Source organism: Artemia sp. Qi Xiang Cuo, chromosome 16 (genome assembly GCF_049724085.1).
Source record: "Artemia sp. Qi Xiang Cuo chromosome 16, ASM4972408v1, whole genome shotgun sequence".
In the NCBI taxonomy this organism is placed as follows: Eukaryota; Metazoa; Arthropoda; class Branchiopoda; order Anostraca; family Artemiidae; genus Artemia; species Artemia sp. Qi Xiang Cuo.
This window is the reverse complement of record NC_142809.1, coordinates 50099595-50118602: the sequence shown is the minus strand read 5'-3', so window position 1 is coordinate 50118602 and position 19008 is coordinate 50099595. Positions and strand designations below refer to the sequence as shown.

The window sequence follows — 19008 nt, the reverse complement described above, 5'->3', positions numbered from 1 at the left end:
AATTCCTAATATTTATTTTTCTTTTTGTAAAACGTCATGTATAGCCAGTGTGATCTTAGAACGTATTTAAACTTGATCCCATGGGGCAATAGAATTTGAAGAAAAATACCGAATATAATATCAAATCTTTACAAACAAATATAAACTATAATTCTTAGTTATTAATGTGCCCTTACTCTTCAGTCAGTCCCTCTAATAATCCCAGGGCCTATCCATACATATTAGTACACAATACCACACTGCACATCTATGAGTCGCTGTGGACCCCACAGAAAATGCCCTACACATAATTTCTGTGTAGGGCATTTAAGTAATGTGCCCTTACTCTTCCATAAGTCCCTCTAATAATCCCAGGGCCCCTTCTACATACTAGTACACCAATACCACACTGCAGATCAATGAGCCACTATGGACCCGACAGAAAATGCCCACATTCTAACATGTTTCTAATTTCTAAGTCACAGAATTTCTAAGGGAACGAGTAAATACATCAAATATGCAGAGGAAAAAACATCTCTTAATAGTTTCCCGGCATGTAGAATATGCATTCAGTAAGTTTTAGAAAATATATAAATAATAAACCTATGGCTAAAAGCAATAGAGACACTTAAAATCGCTTTTTATTAAAATGACAAATTGCCATTTTTGGCATAAACATACAAAGAATACCACAAAGTCTTTGGAGATAAAAATAACAGTTTTCCGATGCCGGAAGTGTTTAAGCTTAAAGCATATTATCAAAACATAGACATAAAATCAACCAAAGAACTCAAAACTGGCCAAAGGATAAATGAAAAAAGTGTTGAAGAAGAACATAACAAAATCAAGATCCTGAGCCAGAAACAAATTGAGTAGTCTCTAGACTAAAAAATATTTAGTTACTTCTTTCTATTTATTAGCATTTGATATATTTCCAGAACTTTGAATCAAAAAAAGGTTTGGTGAAACCTAGGAATTTGGCATATTAGCAAACCGTTTGACCTCTCCGCGTTGCTGAAAATTACCATAGTTTCCATTGTAGGCTTTCTTTGAATCAGAGTAAAACTGATATTTTCAACTTAAAATTCAAGAAAATACCACCTTTCTTGAACATATGATACTGTGAAGTATAATATTCAGCATCTATCAGCAACGTCTAGTAATCAGTTAAACATTTCATAATGCTTTTGAAGGCTTATAAGCTCATGCTTAGTCTTCTTACTATAAGGATTTTATATATAAATATAAAAAAACTGGGAAAATAACACAAAAACCATAATTATATAAACTAAGCACCAATATATTGCTAGCCTTTTAAAATACCCGTTATTCCCCATAATTCTAGCGTACACACCAATCCATCAAATGTGATATCATTAAATGTTGGCACGAAGCCAAAATTCAGGGGACGTGAGGATATTTCATAAGTGGGAGTTTAAAACTTTTAAAAAGTGAATTTTAATGGCCCAGACATCCGTAATTCTGTCCATTTCATTGCTTTCTTCACATAAAGATATATACATGATATCAGAGAGATCTTCCCAATATCCTCCCTCTTTGTACAGAAAAGCAATTATTAAAAAAATACATAACAAATAAATGACCACTTAAAATCAGAGCGACTCAAAATCATTTAAACTGTGAATGGCAAGGAAGGCACGTATATCAATAGGGGATAGGCGTGTCTGACTTTATGACTGGTGGATTTGAATGAAGGCTTGATGATGATTGATAGACTCTATTGTCATCCATTTTAACGTTGCTTACTTGCTTTTTAAACTTTGTACTATATTTATAAAAATCTGACATTTCAAACGGTTTTGAGATTTCTCTATAAGGCTGTATGGTTGCAGGTTGTATCACTGTTTGATTTTTAGGCGATTCAAAAGGCACAACAGATTCGGTAAGTCTTCGTTCAGCTGCACGATCAACTAAATTTACAGCTGCAAACTGGGTATTAAGGTTGTCCATAGGGTATACATTATAGCTACTCGGTTGGTCTATGCTTTGTGTTTTACTTAATTTCTTCCTTGATATAACTGGCGAGTCCACACAAGTTTCATACCAAACTTTCTCTTTTCCAGTAATGGGATTATCAGTAGATTCAGTTCTATCATTTTTCACACAGCTCGCGAAATGGTCACTCCGTGAGTCACTCATTGTACTATAGCTTCGGGAGTGGGACGCTGAATTTTCAAAGCTCCCGCTGCTCGATATGAAGCTCATATTGTGAAGTTGATTCAGTCCTTCTTGGGCACTTTTGGTCACGTTCTCCCGAGAGCGATATCGTGGACCAATTGAGGCACTATCAACTATGTCAACAGCAGGAATTGTGTAGCTTGGAGTTGGCGGTAAATGAGGGAGGGATGACCCACTTACATCCAACCAATGTTCTTCACAAACAGAAGATCCAGTTCGCATATGGGCCACCCTGGAAGTAGATTATATTTTTACTATGCGTAACCATTATCATAATCGTCATTTTATTTATAACCCGTTTAAAAAAATTGGACAGGGCCCAGAAAGGACTGAGTAAAAATCAAGGAAAACAAAAACAAACAACAGAAAGAAAAACACACTTCGACAGGTACGAACACGAGACAAACAGAAATGATCAAAGTTGGGAAGGCTCCTGGATTTCAGTAGGAACATAATGTACAGACTTCTCAATAGTCCTGGCTAGGTTTACCAATCGATACTGTCCATTTCATCGACAAGGGGGGGGTAGAAATTGATATAAATTTCTCTTGATTTCTGGTAATATTTCTGGTCTACGCCGTTATTATGAAAGTAAAGAGTAATATTAAACCCCAAAACAAACAGTATTTTTTCTGTATAGGAGGAGGGCTGCCCCCTCCTCATTTCCAACCTCCCCCTCGTGGTCGTAGAAACTTCGGAGGATGCACCTTCAATAAGAAAATTTAGTGTTTTATTCTTTTTTTTTTATAAATCGAAAGTGACTGGAGATCAACTAGCCCTTATCCTTGGACCTTTTTTGATATCTGGTCCTTTTGTTAACCCTTAAGACTGATCGACATTTTGAGGTACCTATTTTTTACTTTCTTGATGGCTGCTCAATTTTGCAAGTGGAAAAATTTTCCATGGGGAGGGGGGGGGAATGCTGGTCCCCAATCAGGCACATGCGAAAAAAAAGGTTCAAGCTCCCCCCCACCCCCAAAAATGTTGAGATTTCGGAAATTTTCCCTCCAAAATCTACTATTTTCCTTATAACAGCCCGTTTTATAATTTGTGTCTCGCTCTTAAATGCATCCCCCCTTTCAGGCTAAAATCTTGTGTACATGCCTTCTGGTGACTTGGGAAATTTTATTTACATCAAAACAAGTTCAAAGCTTGATTACGATGCATAATAAGAAATCAATTCAGTAATAAGTTGAAATCAATTCATTTAGCCTGGGGCACAAATATCACGGGGGGGGGGGGATTACCCACTTAAATTTGTAAGGTTGATTTTTTGGTTAAAAGGTCGTTTTTAGGCACTTTCATTTATAAAAAAAGAGAAAAACAAATCTCCCCAAGGCTTTTGAGCAATACCTTTTTTCTTCTAAAAAAAAATCTTTTCCCCCTTTATTCACGAAAAATATTTTCGTGAATTTCAGTCCCTAATCTATGCATGGGAAAAACAAGCTTACTTCGCATAAAATTAATCAGAATTAACAATATGTCAAATATTATTTATATACTAAAGATTAAAGCTTAAACTGATCACCGTCATGTCGTTCAACTGACCTGTTCCATGGCAAAACAGCCTATTAATTAAGCAGTACTTATGTATACAAAGTTAATTAACCATAATCTCGGAACGTTTAAAAATAGTTGTGACGGAATTTATATTCACTGCAACAATCTAGTACATCCGTTTTTTTTGTAGGTTTCCTATAAGAAGTAACTAGAAAAAACTGTTCGAAAAATTAAAGCTTGGCCAGATATCTGAGTCCGAAATGTCCAAAACGTACGGAAAAATTTGGATTCTACCAAAAAATTCCTAATGTACCACATTATTCCAAGACCCCTAAATTGTATCAAAAACGGCACAATTCGTACCACGTTGTCAAGGCTGTTACGTACCCGTAAGCCCGGGCATTTGTTTTTTGTTGAAGATTGGAAACAAATTCAATTAAAATTGAATTTTCGTAAAATAGTAGGTTAGTTTAATGGCAGGTATTCTCTTTTGAAGGCAGATCTCCTTTGAAGGGAATTTTAGGAATGCTTTGAGGTAGAGGGCAAAGGGTTTATTGTTCTCAAATGTTGTCATCTCCATTCAAGCCTAGGGATTTGTGCATAAGTAAGCACGAGAAAAATGATAGATATCTTCTTTTAAACAGTGTTCTTTCAGTTGGGGGCTAAATCACTTTCATCACTACCGACATTGTTATTAACATGACAAAATATTCAGCTGATCCACAGTTCATCTTCTGCAGGTTATTCCAATATTCTAAAGCAATATAACTGTGGTGAAAAAATATAAAAATGAAAAAAAAAACCGTTATTGTCCATCAATACCCCATAAAACAGACATGATAATCTTAAAAAAATTATTAAAATCTTAAAAATGAAGATGGTTAACTAGCCGCTGGATGTTCATACAGGTAAAAATAGCTGATCCACAATTTACCCATAAGAGGTGAAAGGACCTTCATTATGGTCTGTATATTTCACTAGATAGAAGAAGAAGCGAGGAAAGGCGTTTAAACAGGTTGATTTAAGTGAAAAAAATCCGCTGATTTTTGAAATATATTTTTACAGTAAGGGTAATTCAGATTGGCTATCAGTTCTCTGGGCCATTTAAGGGCAATTAGAGACTTAAAAAGGGGCTAGCATTTACATTTAGTTAAAAGGAAAAATTGTAACCTTTGCGTTTACACCTCGTATTGTGCAAAACATTCGCTTTCTGAGAAAAAAAAAAAATACTAAGTTGGTCTGATCTAAATCAAATGCAGTTTTGTTATTACACAAATAGGTATGAATCATTCCCAAGACAAATTTAACATGTACTTTCAGAGGACAACAAGAATAGCTTGTACTTTCCTAAGAATCTAAGAGACATTTTTGACATGTTAAATTGACATTTTAAATACATGTTTCGTCAATTAACGTGCGATTTTTTCTCGAACAGTTTTTTCTATCTTTAAAAGAAAACTACCTCCCCCTCTCCTTAAATATGTTTCTATAAACAAGGTATACATACCAGAACGACAAAACTAATTTTTCTTATTATGACTTATAACTGCAAAGATGCTTTAGAAGCAATTTATAATGCGGATTAAAAGTTTAGTCCAACAATGTATAACTATTAGTTGTACAGATTGTTATACTTTTCGAAGATTTTTCAATTTTCTGTATTTTTTGTTCTGAAAAAAAAAAAAATAGACGCAAAAAAAAACTCTTGGGGAGATAAGCGGAAAGAAAGAAAAAAAGAGAGAGAGAGAGAGAGAGAGAGAGAGAGAGAGAGAGAGAGAGAGAGAGAGAGAGAGAGAGAGAGAGAGAGAGAGAGGAGAGAGAGAGACAGAGAGAGAGAGAGAGAGAGAGAGAGAGAGAGAGAGAGAGAGAGATCAACGAACCATCATTTTAAATTTAGGGTCCTAATTAAAAGAGAGAAAAATAGCTTCTAGAACTAAACTGAGCTTTAAACTGAGAAAAATGTGGACGGGAGCCACAAATCTGGAAAAGAAATCGTATAATTATACGTTGAATGTGATCTTATAGCAAAAATTCGTGACTTCGAGTAAGCGCCATAGGATAAAGAGCCCTCTCCCCGATAACATCCACAAAAATCTGTGTATAATTTTTAGTTAAAATTTACAAAAATTACCTATATTCCACTGCGCTTTGTTGTCTTGGGATACCTCCATTAGGTTGTGGCAAGTGTTCAGTTTGCTTTGTCGCATCATTTCCAAAATCCCAGCTAACATCTAACGATGATGTTACAACCGGAGAATGTACTGTATATGGTACTGTATGCTAAGGAAGAAAAAGAAAGAAGATTATTTAAATCACTGCTTCAAATATGCATTGACAAGCAAATTTTAAATACTAAGTTACGGGAGAAGCTAAACCAAAGAGAAAAAGAGACATCACTTTCCTGTAATTACAAAGTAAAAAACAATCATCCAATTTGAGTGATTTATGTATGTCACGTGTATTCGTAACCCAATCAGATTATTCATTAATCTTGTGCAAGAAAGGAGAACCAAAAATCCAAAAACGTTCCGAAACCACAATGACTGCAGATGGCATTCCACAAAAAAACGACGAAAACCATGGAGAAAAATATATAAAGAAACCAAATGAGGCTGTTTCAGTCAGTGCAAAAAAAAAATACACGCACAGATATTTCGGCAAAGACCTCTGCTAAGCCATCCCCAGTGCTTAAAAAAGAAAGAAAAGGGGTAGAAATGATGGATCAGAGTCGCTTCTCTAGTTCGATTCAGTCTACTTCGAAAGATTAGTTCTTTTTAACATATGCCTTTTTTCGTTTCTTGCTTTTCAGCACCGAGGAAGACTTAGCGCAGGTCTTTGCCAAGATATCACGTTTGTCTTATCGTATTTTTTTTTTTTTTTGCTGAAAATCATGCTCGTTTGGTTTCTTTATTTTCTTATTCGTTTTCTTCGGTTTTTGTCAAACCAATAGGCCAATCTCGGGAGAATCTTTCCGTGGAGGATGTTTCCTTGGGGTAAGGGACATTTCTATGAAGGGGGCGCCGGATTTCCCAGCATTATTTAAAAAACGATCAGAAATTAAAATAAAAAAAACAAAAAAGTTTTTTCAACTGAAAGTAAGAAGCAGCATTAGAACTTAAAACGAACAGAAATTATTACGTATATGAGGGGGGTCGCCCCGGAGTCAATACCTCGCTATTTACGCTACAGTTTTTTTTAGTGCTTTCAAAAGAGCTATCTATTCTAATTAAACAGCCTTTGTGATTCAGGGGTTTATGATTTAAACAAAATTTTAACTTTTAACATAAAGAGCGTGGTATTGACTAAGGGGATAACCCCCTAATATATGTAATAAGATAAACAAAAAAAAAAAAAAACAATAAAAAAACAAGCGATAGGGCTCAATAGCAATCGAAACTTTTAAAAACGAAATTTTGAAGTCAATAAATTTATCAAAAGAATGTGCTTATATTGTTGATTATTAATAAATATATTGGATTAACTTTAGTATTTCTCATAAAAAGATACGAGTCTGAGAAAATTTACGGCATTTTGTAAAGAGGGGGGAACCATCCTCTACAAATGAATGAATTATAATAAAAATCCCACCATCAGATACAGCGTATCAGAAAACCAAATTACATAGGTTTCAAGCTCATATCTGCAAAAATCTGCAACTTTGTATTTTTTGCCAGAAGAAAAATATACTAATAGAACCAAATTTAGAGACAGCCATTTAGCAAAAGAAAAGTAAAATTTTTATGCAAATTTTGTTTACTTATTCAATGACGGTGAGCCAAAATAAAAGCTGCATTAACTAAAAAACGATCAGAAATTAAATAAAAAAACAATTTTTTTAAACTGAAAGTAAGGAGCAATATTAAAACTTAAAACGAACAGAAATTATTCCGTATATGAAAGGGACTGTCCCCTCCTCTCCGCCTGACTCTTTACGCTCAAGTTTGAATTTCTCACAACTCTATTTTTGTTAAACAATAAAAAACTTTAGCGTAAAGAGCGAGGCCTTGAGGAGGGGACAGCCCCTTTCATATACGGAATAATTTCTGTTCTTTTTAAGTTTTAATATCGCTCCTTACTTTCAGTTTAAAAAACTTGTTTTTTTTTATTTAATTACAATAATATGACGATAAGTGATTCCTCAATTTTAACAACACCATAATCTTTCATCATTCCCGTTTAAACAGTATTTTGATTGTCGTTTTTTAGTAAAATTAAAATAAAGACTTTTAAATTCAATTAATTAAATATAATTAAATAAAATTTAATAAAATGTGAAATTAAAAAGACAAGTTATTCAAATTAAGTTTTTTTTTCAAGTAAAATACAGCCGACATAGGCCTTTGGGGGTCTTGAGAAGGGCAACATCACCACGCTTATTGCTGGCCATTCCTGTTCGTTTTCATTTTGCCTTCATTCCCCATTATAATTTCTGCTCTTCATTTACTCAAAATTAGCTTGAAGCGTCCAAGTTAAATTTCAATGCCTAAATATCTATTAATCTTCTCATCCATTTGGGTTTTTGTGAAGAACTGAAGGAGTAGGGGTTTGAGCTCTGTCACGCATACGATGGGGATACTTGGTTTGCAAGGAATTTATTAAGGAGGGACTTTTGGACTTTAAGACAGGGGATTGGACTTGATCAAACAGTCTAGAATATATGAAGATATCCCTACAATATGTAACTTTGTATAAGAGTTATTTCAAGAATCATTTAATAAAAATAGCTACTGTAGTCACGGCTAGTGGCGCAACTAATTTACGCTATCTTTTACAACATACTAAACACTGAGTACGATTTGTGACACTAGTTAAAAAAGAACGAATAAATTGCTGAAACGATTAGTTCTGTAGTGCACTGGTTCAAGCTTGTTCTTGTGGCGTGTGTACTGGTTGACTACACCGGCGGGGGGTAGTAGGGAACGGTGTTTATCACTCAAAAGCAAGGAGTGTCCAAACTTACACATCAGATTAAAGTATAAGTATATATGAACAGTAGCGAGTCCTAACTCTACATTAAAGATTTTTGACATACATCAATCTAGACCTCTCTTCATGACCCTAGCTTCACGCACGCGCAATGACAAATGTTTAGCGCAATACGACGGGCTTATGGGAAACTACTGCTGTGACGCAGACGGATTTCCGTTTCCAAGCGTTTTAATGTGTATCATATCTGAAGAAACTTTTCGCTATATATATTAATATAGAGCGGTGAGGGTAGATTCATAAGTGACATACTTGGTTCCTAGGATAATTTTAAGGCTCTTTTTTGTACTGTTTCAATTTATCGTTGAGGTAGTCGATGCTAAAACCTTTTCAACGCTAGTTTTATCTCACTCTTTTTTAGTTTTGTTTTAGCTTTTACCTTTTTAACTTTCTTACATTTTGCCGCTTTTTTTTTTTTTTACAAATTAATGGCTTTGCCTTTCTGATATTGTTGTTTTTGGCATTGTTTAGCCAGATTTTTAGTCGTTGTGCTATTTTTTATTTTTTTTATGACTCCGAAGTCCAAATTCGGCCCTTCGGGGCTTGTGTTAGTCATTTTTTGAAATAAACATCTTATCTTATGCTATATACTTGTGGTTCCCAAACTGAGCACGCCTTTTCAAGAAAAGGACGTATATAACACGTGTACACGACCATTAATTGTTTTATAGGAAACCCGAATATATCTTGATTTGTAACATAAACTGGCATTATTATTACTTGGCGTTTAAGTATGATGTAGATAGTATTAAGTAGTACCAACTATTTTATTTATATTTCATTACGAATGAAGATCTTATTTTATCAATGGTTATTTAAAGTTTGATATTAATTTTTTTAGCTATGGTCCATGGAACTACTGCGCTAAATAAATTTCTCTCTCTCTCTCTCTCTCTCTCTATATATATATATATATATATATATATATATATTAGTGTCAGGGGGACCCAGGGGGTGAACATCAGTTGTGGAGTTTTTCCTGTAATCCAGTCATTTTAGATTATAATAAATTTGTTTCTGAAAATCAGCTTTGTAAACCAAGTTCTATTACCATACACTTACTTTCTTAGATGGTGACTTATTCAATAATTTCGGCACTATTACACTTAATGGTGGCATCTTTACACCTTTGACATTAATGACAAAAAATCATCTCCTAACATGTTCTCAAACGGAGGATCAGTAGGGCAATTTAGGTCAGAAGAATTTGTGGTAACTATCTCAGCAATGTGATACTAGCAAATAGGACCTTTAGGCACAAGAGCCAAGGGTCATTTCGTTTCTATCTTTCTAATGGCTTAAAATAAAACTTCTAAATAGCCAAAAAATTTGTATTACCATGAATCTGTTCCTGAGAAAAAAAACAAGACTGCAAAAATTTAAGTGATGAAACTAATCTTTTCTTCTTAAAATGAGTTATAAGTGAGCAGGTATTTGAAAGAGCCAAAATCATAAATCAGAAGAGTTTTTCACTTCTTTAATATTCTGTCTAGAATACGTTCTTTAAAGTAGTTCACATTCGAGACGAAAATATTTAAAAACGGGTAATTTTTCTTTAAAATAAGACAGTGAAGATAATATAAAAACTTAAAAACAAAGATATGCACCCAAACTCTATACAAAAAGAAAAACCAAAGGAAACTCACATTTAAACAAAAATCTAATAAAGTATTAATAAAACAATAAAGGTCAAGGCAAGATGTTTGCGATATAGTAATGTGCGTATATATCCAATTATTTTCTTAGAGTAATTCAAGGTATGGCCTAAAATCTTGTTAAAAATATTTGTTCTTCGCCAAAAAAAAAGACAAAAAAAACATAATACTGTTAAAGGTAAAAATGAAGACTTCCACAATCCTCAGTTATATTGTCTCCAATATCACCTAAAATGGCCCAACTTTCGCTTCCGACACTTTCAACAAACTATGCCACTTTTTAATTTAGCGTTAGTATTAAGTACAAAAATTAGTTAGCAGATTTATCAATTTTGTAAAGATACATGATTAGAACAATCACAGGAAAGAATTAGAAGAAAATAAACAGAAAACAAGAGATTTCGAAGAGGATAACAAAAGACTTACAATAATTACAAGAGACTAAGAAGATTTACGCAACAAGAAACTTAAAAGAGGTAGAAAGAGAGCTACAAGAAAACTAAAAGACTTACACAACAAGGGACAAGAGATAACAAAAGAGCAGCAAGAATTACAAGAGACTAAAAAGACTTACACAACCAGAGACTTACAAGAGATAACAAGAGATTTACAAGAATTTAGAGACTAAAAAGACTTACACAACAAGAGATGACAAGAGACCTACAAGAATTACAAGAGACTAAAAAAAATAAAGTAAAATACAAAAATAAAAAAAAAAAAATTAAAAAAGGCTTTCATCTTCAAATGTACAAAAAAAAATTGTTTTACTTGCTAGAGAAAAAGATTAAAATTTTTTATGACAGAAAATCCAGAACGCTTGAAGTTAAAAAATAAAACAAAATAAAACTTAAAACTAAAATAAATAAAAATAAGCGAGGAGACCAACTTACATGATCTCTTTGCGAGACAAGGCGTTTCATTCCAGCCAATTCAATATCGTCTGCTGCATGTGAAGGAGGAAAATCATGAGATGCCCTCTGCTGTGGAACATTATAAGCACCAACTGCTGCAGCTGGGTCAACGCCCACAAGCAGGGAGTGAAGAGCATAAGCAGGAACACTGGGTTGAACTGACGCTGTGCCGTAAATTGGGCCGACTACAGGATGGGCATACAGCTGAGGACCCCGCTGCGATTGTCTAAAGTGGGTATGTCCGTTGATGATTGGTAGTGCATGATTACCAAACAGAGCTCTATAAAGAAAAGAGAAGAATAAGTACATTTAAAAAAACGAAAAAATAATTAACCATAGTGAAGTATCCAAGTAAAGGGGTGTAAAGGCTTGTTCGGCATCCCACGTACCAAGAGCGTATCTAGGATTGTTTCAGGGGGAGGGGTACAAAAAAAACTTTAAAAGACACATTGAAAATTTGTTTATATTCATTCTTGTTATGTTTTTATGAGTCGGACAAACATTTCGGGGGGGGGGGGGGTTAAAACCCCCTATCCCCACTTGGATACAGCCTTGCTGCGTACTGACAGCATAGACTGTTACGGGCAAAAATGTCCAAATTGACATTGTGTTCAGTGATAATTACCAACAGATCATAAAACAAAACATACAAATCATTTTGCACATCACTGCTAATGTTTTTTTCTGAATAACTATGTTCCTCTGAAGTTGTTTACGGCAGTGATACACGATCGAAGACTGTAACTCATGACGAGGTAAGCCAAATTCCATGATTGACTCAAGAGAGGACAAACTTTTTGTTTTTTATTCTGAATCAATGCATATATCTTTGATCCAGTTCGAAATTGTACTACATACAACTAAATTTAAATGGATGGTGAGGAATTAACGAACCTGATCTCTTCTTTTCTCACCCAAAGATTTTAGCGATTTATAACAATTAGTGCATTTAACAATTTATAGATGGCCCTCATTCCTTTGGTTCCACAAGATATAAAACCACTCCAGAAGCCCATGAATAAAAAAGAGAGAAAACAAATTTCTCGCGTAACAGAAGAAGAAGACAAAGAATATTGACAATTTATTTGATTTTTTTCTACTTACTATGTGTACAGGTAAGGCAATACACTGCTTTAAACCAGTTCCCTGTAACTAAAATGAAGCACACCGACAGGCACGTACGCAAGAATTTGTTTGGGGGGGGGCAAATCCTTCAAACCCACTATTCTGTGAGAAAAATCAGAAAATTCTGGAAAAAAAAATCGTGATATTTCGGGGGGGGGGGAGGCCCGGAGCCCCCCCCCCCCCTGCGTACGTCCCTGCACATCGACAATACAACACTGGCAGCATCTTGCTGAAATTGCGAAAAATCCTTTAAACGTTTACAAAACCTCTCAACTAGTGAATTATCTCAAAAATTTGCATAGAAATTCCATAGAAGTTTTCTTCCATAGAATTTCCCTGGAAATCCCATACGGATTGTTTTCGGCATTCGGCTGACTGACCGTATCTCAAACGGTAAGCTGTACGACAACTGTGGTTCAATCTGCTTTCTAGGGCTATAGAGAAAGGATGTGATGGCTAAGACACGTTCTGCAGATGAATGATGACAGATTGCCAAAGATTATATTTGCTGGCCAACCATCTAGGATCAAACGAAAAGTAGGTCGTCCCCGAAGGAGGTGGGAGGATTGCGCAAGGAAAGATTGCAGGTAAATAGGAACTTATTGGGAGGGGGTAAATAGCCTCAGTCAGCTTGGTACTGCAGTGAGTTGTTAGTAGTAGTAGCAGTATCTTTGGCTAGTCAGGCTAGTCTTTCAGAATTGTACATGAAATATTGTTTTTTTTTATAAAGTTTCGTAGAGGTTTAATAGAAAATAAAGTAAAAATTCGGTCAAACAGGGGTACCTTTGAAATCAGGTATACCCTAAGGACTTTTTTTGCTCAAAACGCTTCATACTACATTTTCTAAGCTTGTGATGTGAACAAATTATGGGTGGAGCGGGAGCAAGGACAACCGTATTGGGGATAGATGGCCCAATACTGTAGACAACCTTTGTGTGTCTGGTTTTTCCGACACACAAAGACAACATCTTTAGGCCCTCTGAAGCCAATGAAGGCTCTTGATACTCTGGCATAGTTAGCTCATACAAGATTTTTTCTAAAAGTGGAAAGAGGAAGGATGGGTGGGTGGTTTCTCCCAGGGAATGGTAAAACACAAAGGGAGATATGCCGTATTTCCCCTTTTGAGATCCGTCCCAAGGCTAGTCCATTTAAAAACAGAAAATCAAGCCCTAAAAATACACGAAATGCACTTTAAGGGGTATTCCATTTATTCCTTGAGAGGAATCCCCATTCTCCTATTTACTGGAAGCCCGTCGTTAGTGGATATTAACTATTCATTAGAGTATTTGACACTAACCTTTGCTTGATAGGGCTGTTTGGGGCACTAATGGGGTTTTTGCTTCGAACCATGACAGGAGATAAGGAACCATCTTTAGTAGTATTGGCGTTTCTTTGTTGTCCAGTTGGAACAGGTGGCATTCGAGTCACTAATGGGCTATTTGGAGGCAAAGGTGACGATTGATTAGCCATCAATTGAGCTGAAATTAAAGGAGGTATTACCAATAAAATAATGCAAATGGGCTTAAAAAATTTTTCGTTTGGTGAGAATTACAACAAGATACGTAAAAAAAGACACTTGATATATGATTGGTAGTGTTTTTATTCGTGTAGTGTTTCCCGTTTGCGTAATCACTTTGATTGGTTAGTCGCCAGATGCTATAGGTGACTCATCCCTCCAACTGTGAAGTTCAGTTTCAGGTTCTGTATGGCTTTCTTTGATTAATAAAAGAATCAAAAGTACCAATGAAGATTTCTATTCAGAGGGATAGGGACAGTACTTACTAACCATGCAGCACAATAGACGTGTTTCCACCACACCTGGTATCTGAAAATCAGATGATACGAGCGAATTTACTTAACCGTAAGCTAATACACGATTATTTGAGTACTATTCGTATTGCTGATAGCCTGGGGTTATCGACAGTGGCAACAATCCACAAAAATGTTGAGAAGGGTAAAATATATTTTTGCAAATCTAGAAGCGGGCAATTTTTTTTACAGATTTATCCACTGAAATAACCAAGCTGTTATTTTGCAATAAAAATACCAGAAAAATGTATTTCTCAATGGAAATACCAAAGAATATTTCGAAATCGAAGGGGAAGGGTAGGCAAGTGTCCCCATGTATATCTGGCTATACATTTGCTTCGGCAAAGAAATCTGGGGGGGGGGGGGGTAAATCCCAGCCACCATAAGGCTATACATTTGCTCAGGCAAAGAAATCCAATCAGAGGTGCATTTGAGCGCCACTATAAAGTGTGGATGATAAAAATACTGAAAAAAGAAACTTCCTGATGGGTCGAATTTGAGACCTTGCTTCAGCCCATGACTGATTTTACATGCGAACGAGATAATGTCGATGTATATTTCGAATTCACTAAAAAACTTAAAGAAGTAAAGAGCTATATTAAGCCAAAGAAGACCAGAAACAAACTAATTTTACATTTAAAACTAAAAATGAACAAACATTACGATGAAAAGTCAAGTCAAGCTTAGAAAACAGAAATTATCAATAACAGGAGTTGGGCCAACGCCCCTAAGGTGTCGTAATATCAACAACACAACAACAAAAATGATATCCCAAGGCTAGTCAAGGTTTAAAAATAAAATTGTAGGCTACTCTTTGTTCCCTACCCTCCTTTTCAAAACCCCCTAAACGACTTGAATATCATTCGCATTTCATTGCAAGTATTTTGAACAGTGGGTTTTTATTTGTCAAAAAAAAAAAAAAAAAAAAAAAAAAAAAAAAAAAAAAAACAAACAGAGATTACTGAAAAGTACTTATGAAAGTAAGCAGATTGATTGCTTAATACATAATTATATTCATTCCTGGACGTATCAGTAGCTTTTGATTATCAATGTTGTATAAGATAAACTGTTTAAAATCTTGTTTTCAGTGAAGCACAAATGGCACTCTAGACTTCAGAAGACTTAGGAGATATCAGATGACGTTAGCCTTACTTCTGTTTAGGATAATTTTTGTTTTTTTTAAGTAATTTTGTTCATTGTAATTTCTGTTCGCTTTCGATCTCACTTATCCACTGAATAAAAATTTATATTCGTATTAAGCTTGAAATATGTCTGAAATTTTGTTATGGCTCAATACAGCTCTTTATTTTTCTTTGATAAACGTCTTGTTTGAATAAAAGCTTTTTGATTAATTTCTGCCCGTCTTTAATAAATAATTTCTTAGACCACACTGCTTTTCCATTCACGAAAAATTAAGCAAGAAAAACGGGTTTTAATTTTTATAAAGCAGTGAATACAATAAAATAAACACTTAATTAAACAAACATACTTCGAATATATCGGCCCCTCGTCCGTGAGCCTTTCTCAACGGAAAAAAAAGAAAATTAAAAAAAATATGTTCTTTTTAAAAAAATTAACTTACATCAACATAAAACATGATAAACACATAAAGAGAACGAAAAAAAAACAAAAAAAAAGGAAAAAAAATATAAATAAATAGGAAACAAAACTCACATATTAAATAAAATGAGTTTTGTTTCCTATTTTTTTAAATTTTTTTTCTTTTTTTTCTTTCTCTTTATGTGTTTAATATGTTTTATTTTGATGTAAGTTAAGTTTTTTAAAAAGAAAATTTTTTGTTTAATTTTCTCTTTTTTCCGTTGAGAAAGGAAAATAAAAGAAAAGACTCCGAATATTTCGGCCCCGCGTCCGGGAGCCTTTCTCAACGGAAAAAAGAGAAAATTAAAAAAAATATGTTCTTTTAAAAAAACTTAACTTACATCAACATAAAACATGCTAAACACATAAACAGAAAGAAAAAAAAAGAGAAAAATATAAATAAATAGGAAACAAAACTCACATATTAAATAAAATGAGTTGTTTCCTATTTATTTATATTTTTTTTCTTTTGTTTTTTTTCTTTTTCTTTATGTGTTTAGTATGTTTAATTTTGATTTAAGTTAAGTTTCTTTAAAAAAACATTTTTTGTGGGGCCGAAATATTCGGAGTATGTTTGTTTAATTAAGTGTTTATTTTATTGTATTCGCTGCTTTATAAAAACTAAAACCCGTTTTTCTTGCTTAATTGCTAGTCTTAAATTGACTTTTTTTTTTTGGCTTTAACTGCCATTTTTAATTTTTGTTTTATAAAAAGGAATATTGGTAAAGTTTTTTGTTTGATTTTCTGCACGAGATTTTGGCTTGTTACTTATATTTTAGACACGATTATGCAACAAGTTTAAATAATAGTTTTTCTATGGAATTTTGCGTGGATGGGGAAGCGGATTACAATTCAAAGATTTAAAACCTATAATAGTAACAACACAACAACAACAAAAATGATAACCTCAAAGCTTATTAAGGTTTAGAAATAAAATTGGTGTCCCTCGTTCCCTATCCTCCTTCTCAAAACCTCTAAACGGCTTTGATTGTATTTGCCCTTCATACAGAATATTTTGGAGAGTAAATTTTTTATTTGTCAAAATATGAACAACAACGACAACAATAAATATAAACAACCATGACAACCAACATTACTGAAAACTAGTTATGAAAGCAGACTGTTGGTTTGATATATGATAATATCATTTCTGAAAGTGTCATCAACTTTTGATTGAAGTATAAGGTAAAGTGTTCAAAATATCGTGTTTTAAGTGAAGCACAGATGACACTCTGGCCTATAGAAGGCTTAGGGAAGATTAACCCCACTCCTGTTTATGGTAATTTCTGTGCCATTTGGGTAATTTTCTGTGTTTATGGTAATTTCTTTGGATCTCATTTGTTTATTGATAGCAATTTCAATTTGTTTGAAGTTTGAACTGCTATATGACTATTTCTGCTTGTCTTAGATTAATAAGGCTTTTGAAAACCATTTTTTTTAGTTTTCTTTTATATTTATATTTTCTTTTATTTTTGAAGTTTTCTTTTATATTTTCGTTTATTTCTTTTATCCCTGTTCGTTGTTAAAAGTCATTGTTTTTTACTGGTCAACAAAGGAATGTCTGTAATTTGTTTGTCTTTTTTGTACATTTCGTTTCCTTTGTTATTCCGTTTTTGCGGAACAACTATACAAGCGGCATCTACACTAGCAATCTTATTTTTAATAATAATCCGACCGTAATATTGTGAATATTTCACTATAAATTTCACGTCTGCCTAATCAACATGTAAAAAAAGTTAAGTACAATGACATTCTGGCCTTCAAGGCCGTATCCAGTGGGAGGATTGGGGGGTTTGACCCCCCCCCCCCCCTAAATGTTTTTCGACCCATAAAAACGGAAAAAAATGGATATAAAAAAATTGTGTATGCTTTTTGAGGTTTTTGTGTGTAAAACTCCCCCAAATTTTTTTAGTACCCCCCCCCCCCTCCCCGAAAAAAATCCTGGGTATGGCCTTGCTGGCCTTCAGTCTGTTTGGGCAAATTTCTGTTTGTTTTTTTTTTAGTTTGACTTGACTATTCATAGGATCTGTTCGTTTTGTTTCTAATTTTTCCACTTAATAGTAGTTTATGTTCGTTTTAAGTTTGAAATATAATTTCATATTGTTTCTGAAATATTTGACCTTCTACAGGGCTGAAGCTATTCTGACCCCCAACCATTTACAAATTTGAATAAAGACGAAGATACATCAACAATTTCATTATAAAAGTCTTATTGCATTATATTTTGTTGGAATTGATTGTTTCTTAAAATTAGAACAAATTCTATTTTGTTGTTAAGAAAAAAGGAATAAAAATATGATGTCAAGAATCAATGTAACAAGAATTATTTTCCCAATTGAGGTCCCCTTGGTTCTACAATTTTAATCGATGTCTTCATGACCAAAAAACTAAGAACTAATAATACTAAATTTTTCTTCGGAAATTTATTGTCCTTTGTAAGCTTCCCTTGGTCCTCCGTCAAAACTTAAAGTCAATATGAACTCCTCTCATCTAACACTCCCATCCCACTCCCAAACATCCCATCCATATAACAGCCAGTTCCCTCAAACTCTTCATTTCCGCTCACAAAATATTGCATACAAGGTATTTTGAGAACCTGGCTACATATAATGTCGTTTAATTTAGCTCTTTCCCGAACTACAATTTAGCATCAACTTGCCCCCCTCAACTCCAACAATATCTAAAAATGACAATTAATACAGGGAGCCGTTCCCGAATTACTGCATATAAGCTATTTCGACAGTATGGGAACACATAAAGCCTTTTAATATATTTCATTACTAAACTGAGCCTCAATCAAAAGTCTCATAGGAGCTTGTAAACAAAGACAGTATTTATGCATGGATTGGAGGCAAAAACTGTTGCCCCCCCCCTGCAAAAAAATTTTAATTTCCCATTTGGCCCAACATCATTTCTCCCTTTCTCCAACAGTGCCTGAACGTTTCACCCCCCCCCCCCCCGCAGCCGTTTTAAAGAAATTGCAGACATACACTTTCGAGGACCTGAATTCACCCCCCCCCCCCAATGCAAAATGTTAAATCCACTTGACCCTCCTATCATCCAACACTCCCACAAATTTCTAACTCGATTCCTTAATCCATCTCCAAGCTAGTATTAATGATTTGGAAAATCCAACACAGATAGCCCCACCTCCCACTGATTTACTCAGGAACACGTATCGTTTCCAGATTAAATTTTTGGGAACTCTAGGAATCTTGGCTTAGCGGAAGAGACGTGAGAGCTCA

The 19008-nt window shown here is 34.3% G+C and overlaps 1 protein-coding gene across 1 annotated transcript in view; it reads right to left on the bottom strand.

Moving 5' to 3' along the window:
- Positions 1-602: 602 nt before the first annotated feature.
- LOC148943048 (FERM domain-containing protein 4A-like) overlaps positions 603-19008 on the bottom strand; it is a 168184-nt gene continuing 149778 nt past the window's right edge. The window contains exons 14-17 of the mRNA XM_089101957.1: positions 13653-13833; positions 11210-11510; positions 5810-5958; positions 603-2410 (exon numbers count right to left, since the gene is read on the bottom strand). Coding sequence (XP_088958083.1) covers positions 1645-2410; positions 5810-5958; positions 11210-11510; positions 13653-13833 — 1397 coding nt within the window. The 3' untranslated portion in view covers positions 603-1644. The remainder of the gene's footprint in view (positions 2411-5809; positions 5959-11209; positions 11511-13652; positions 13834-19008) is intronic.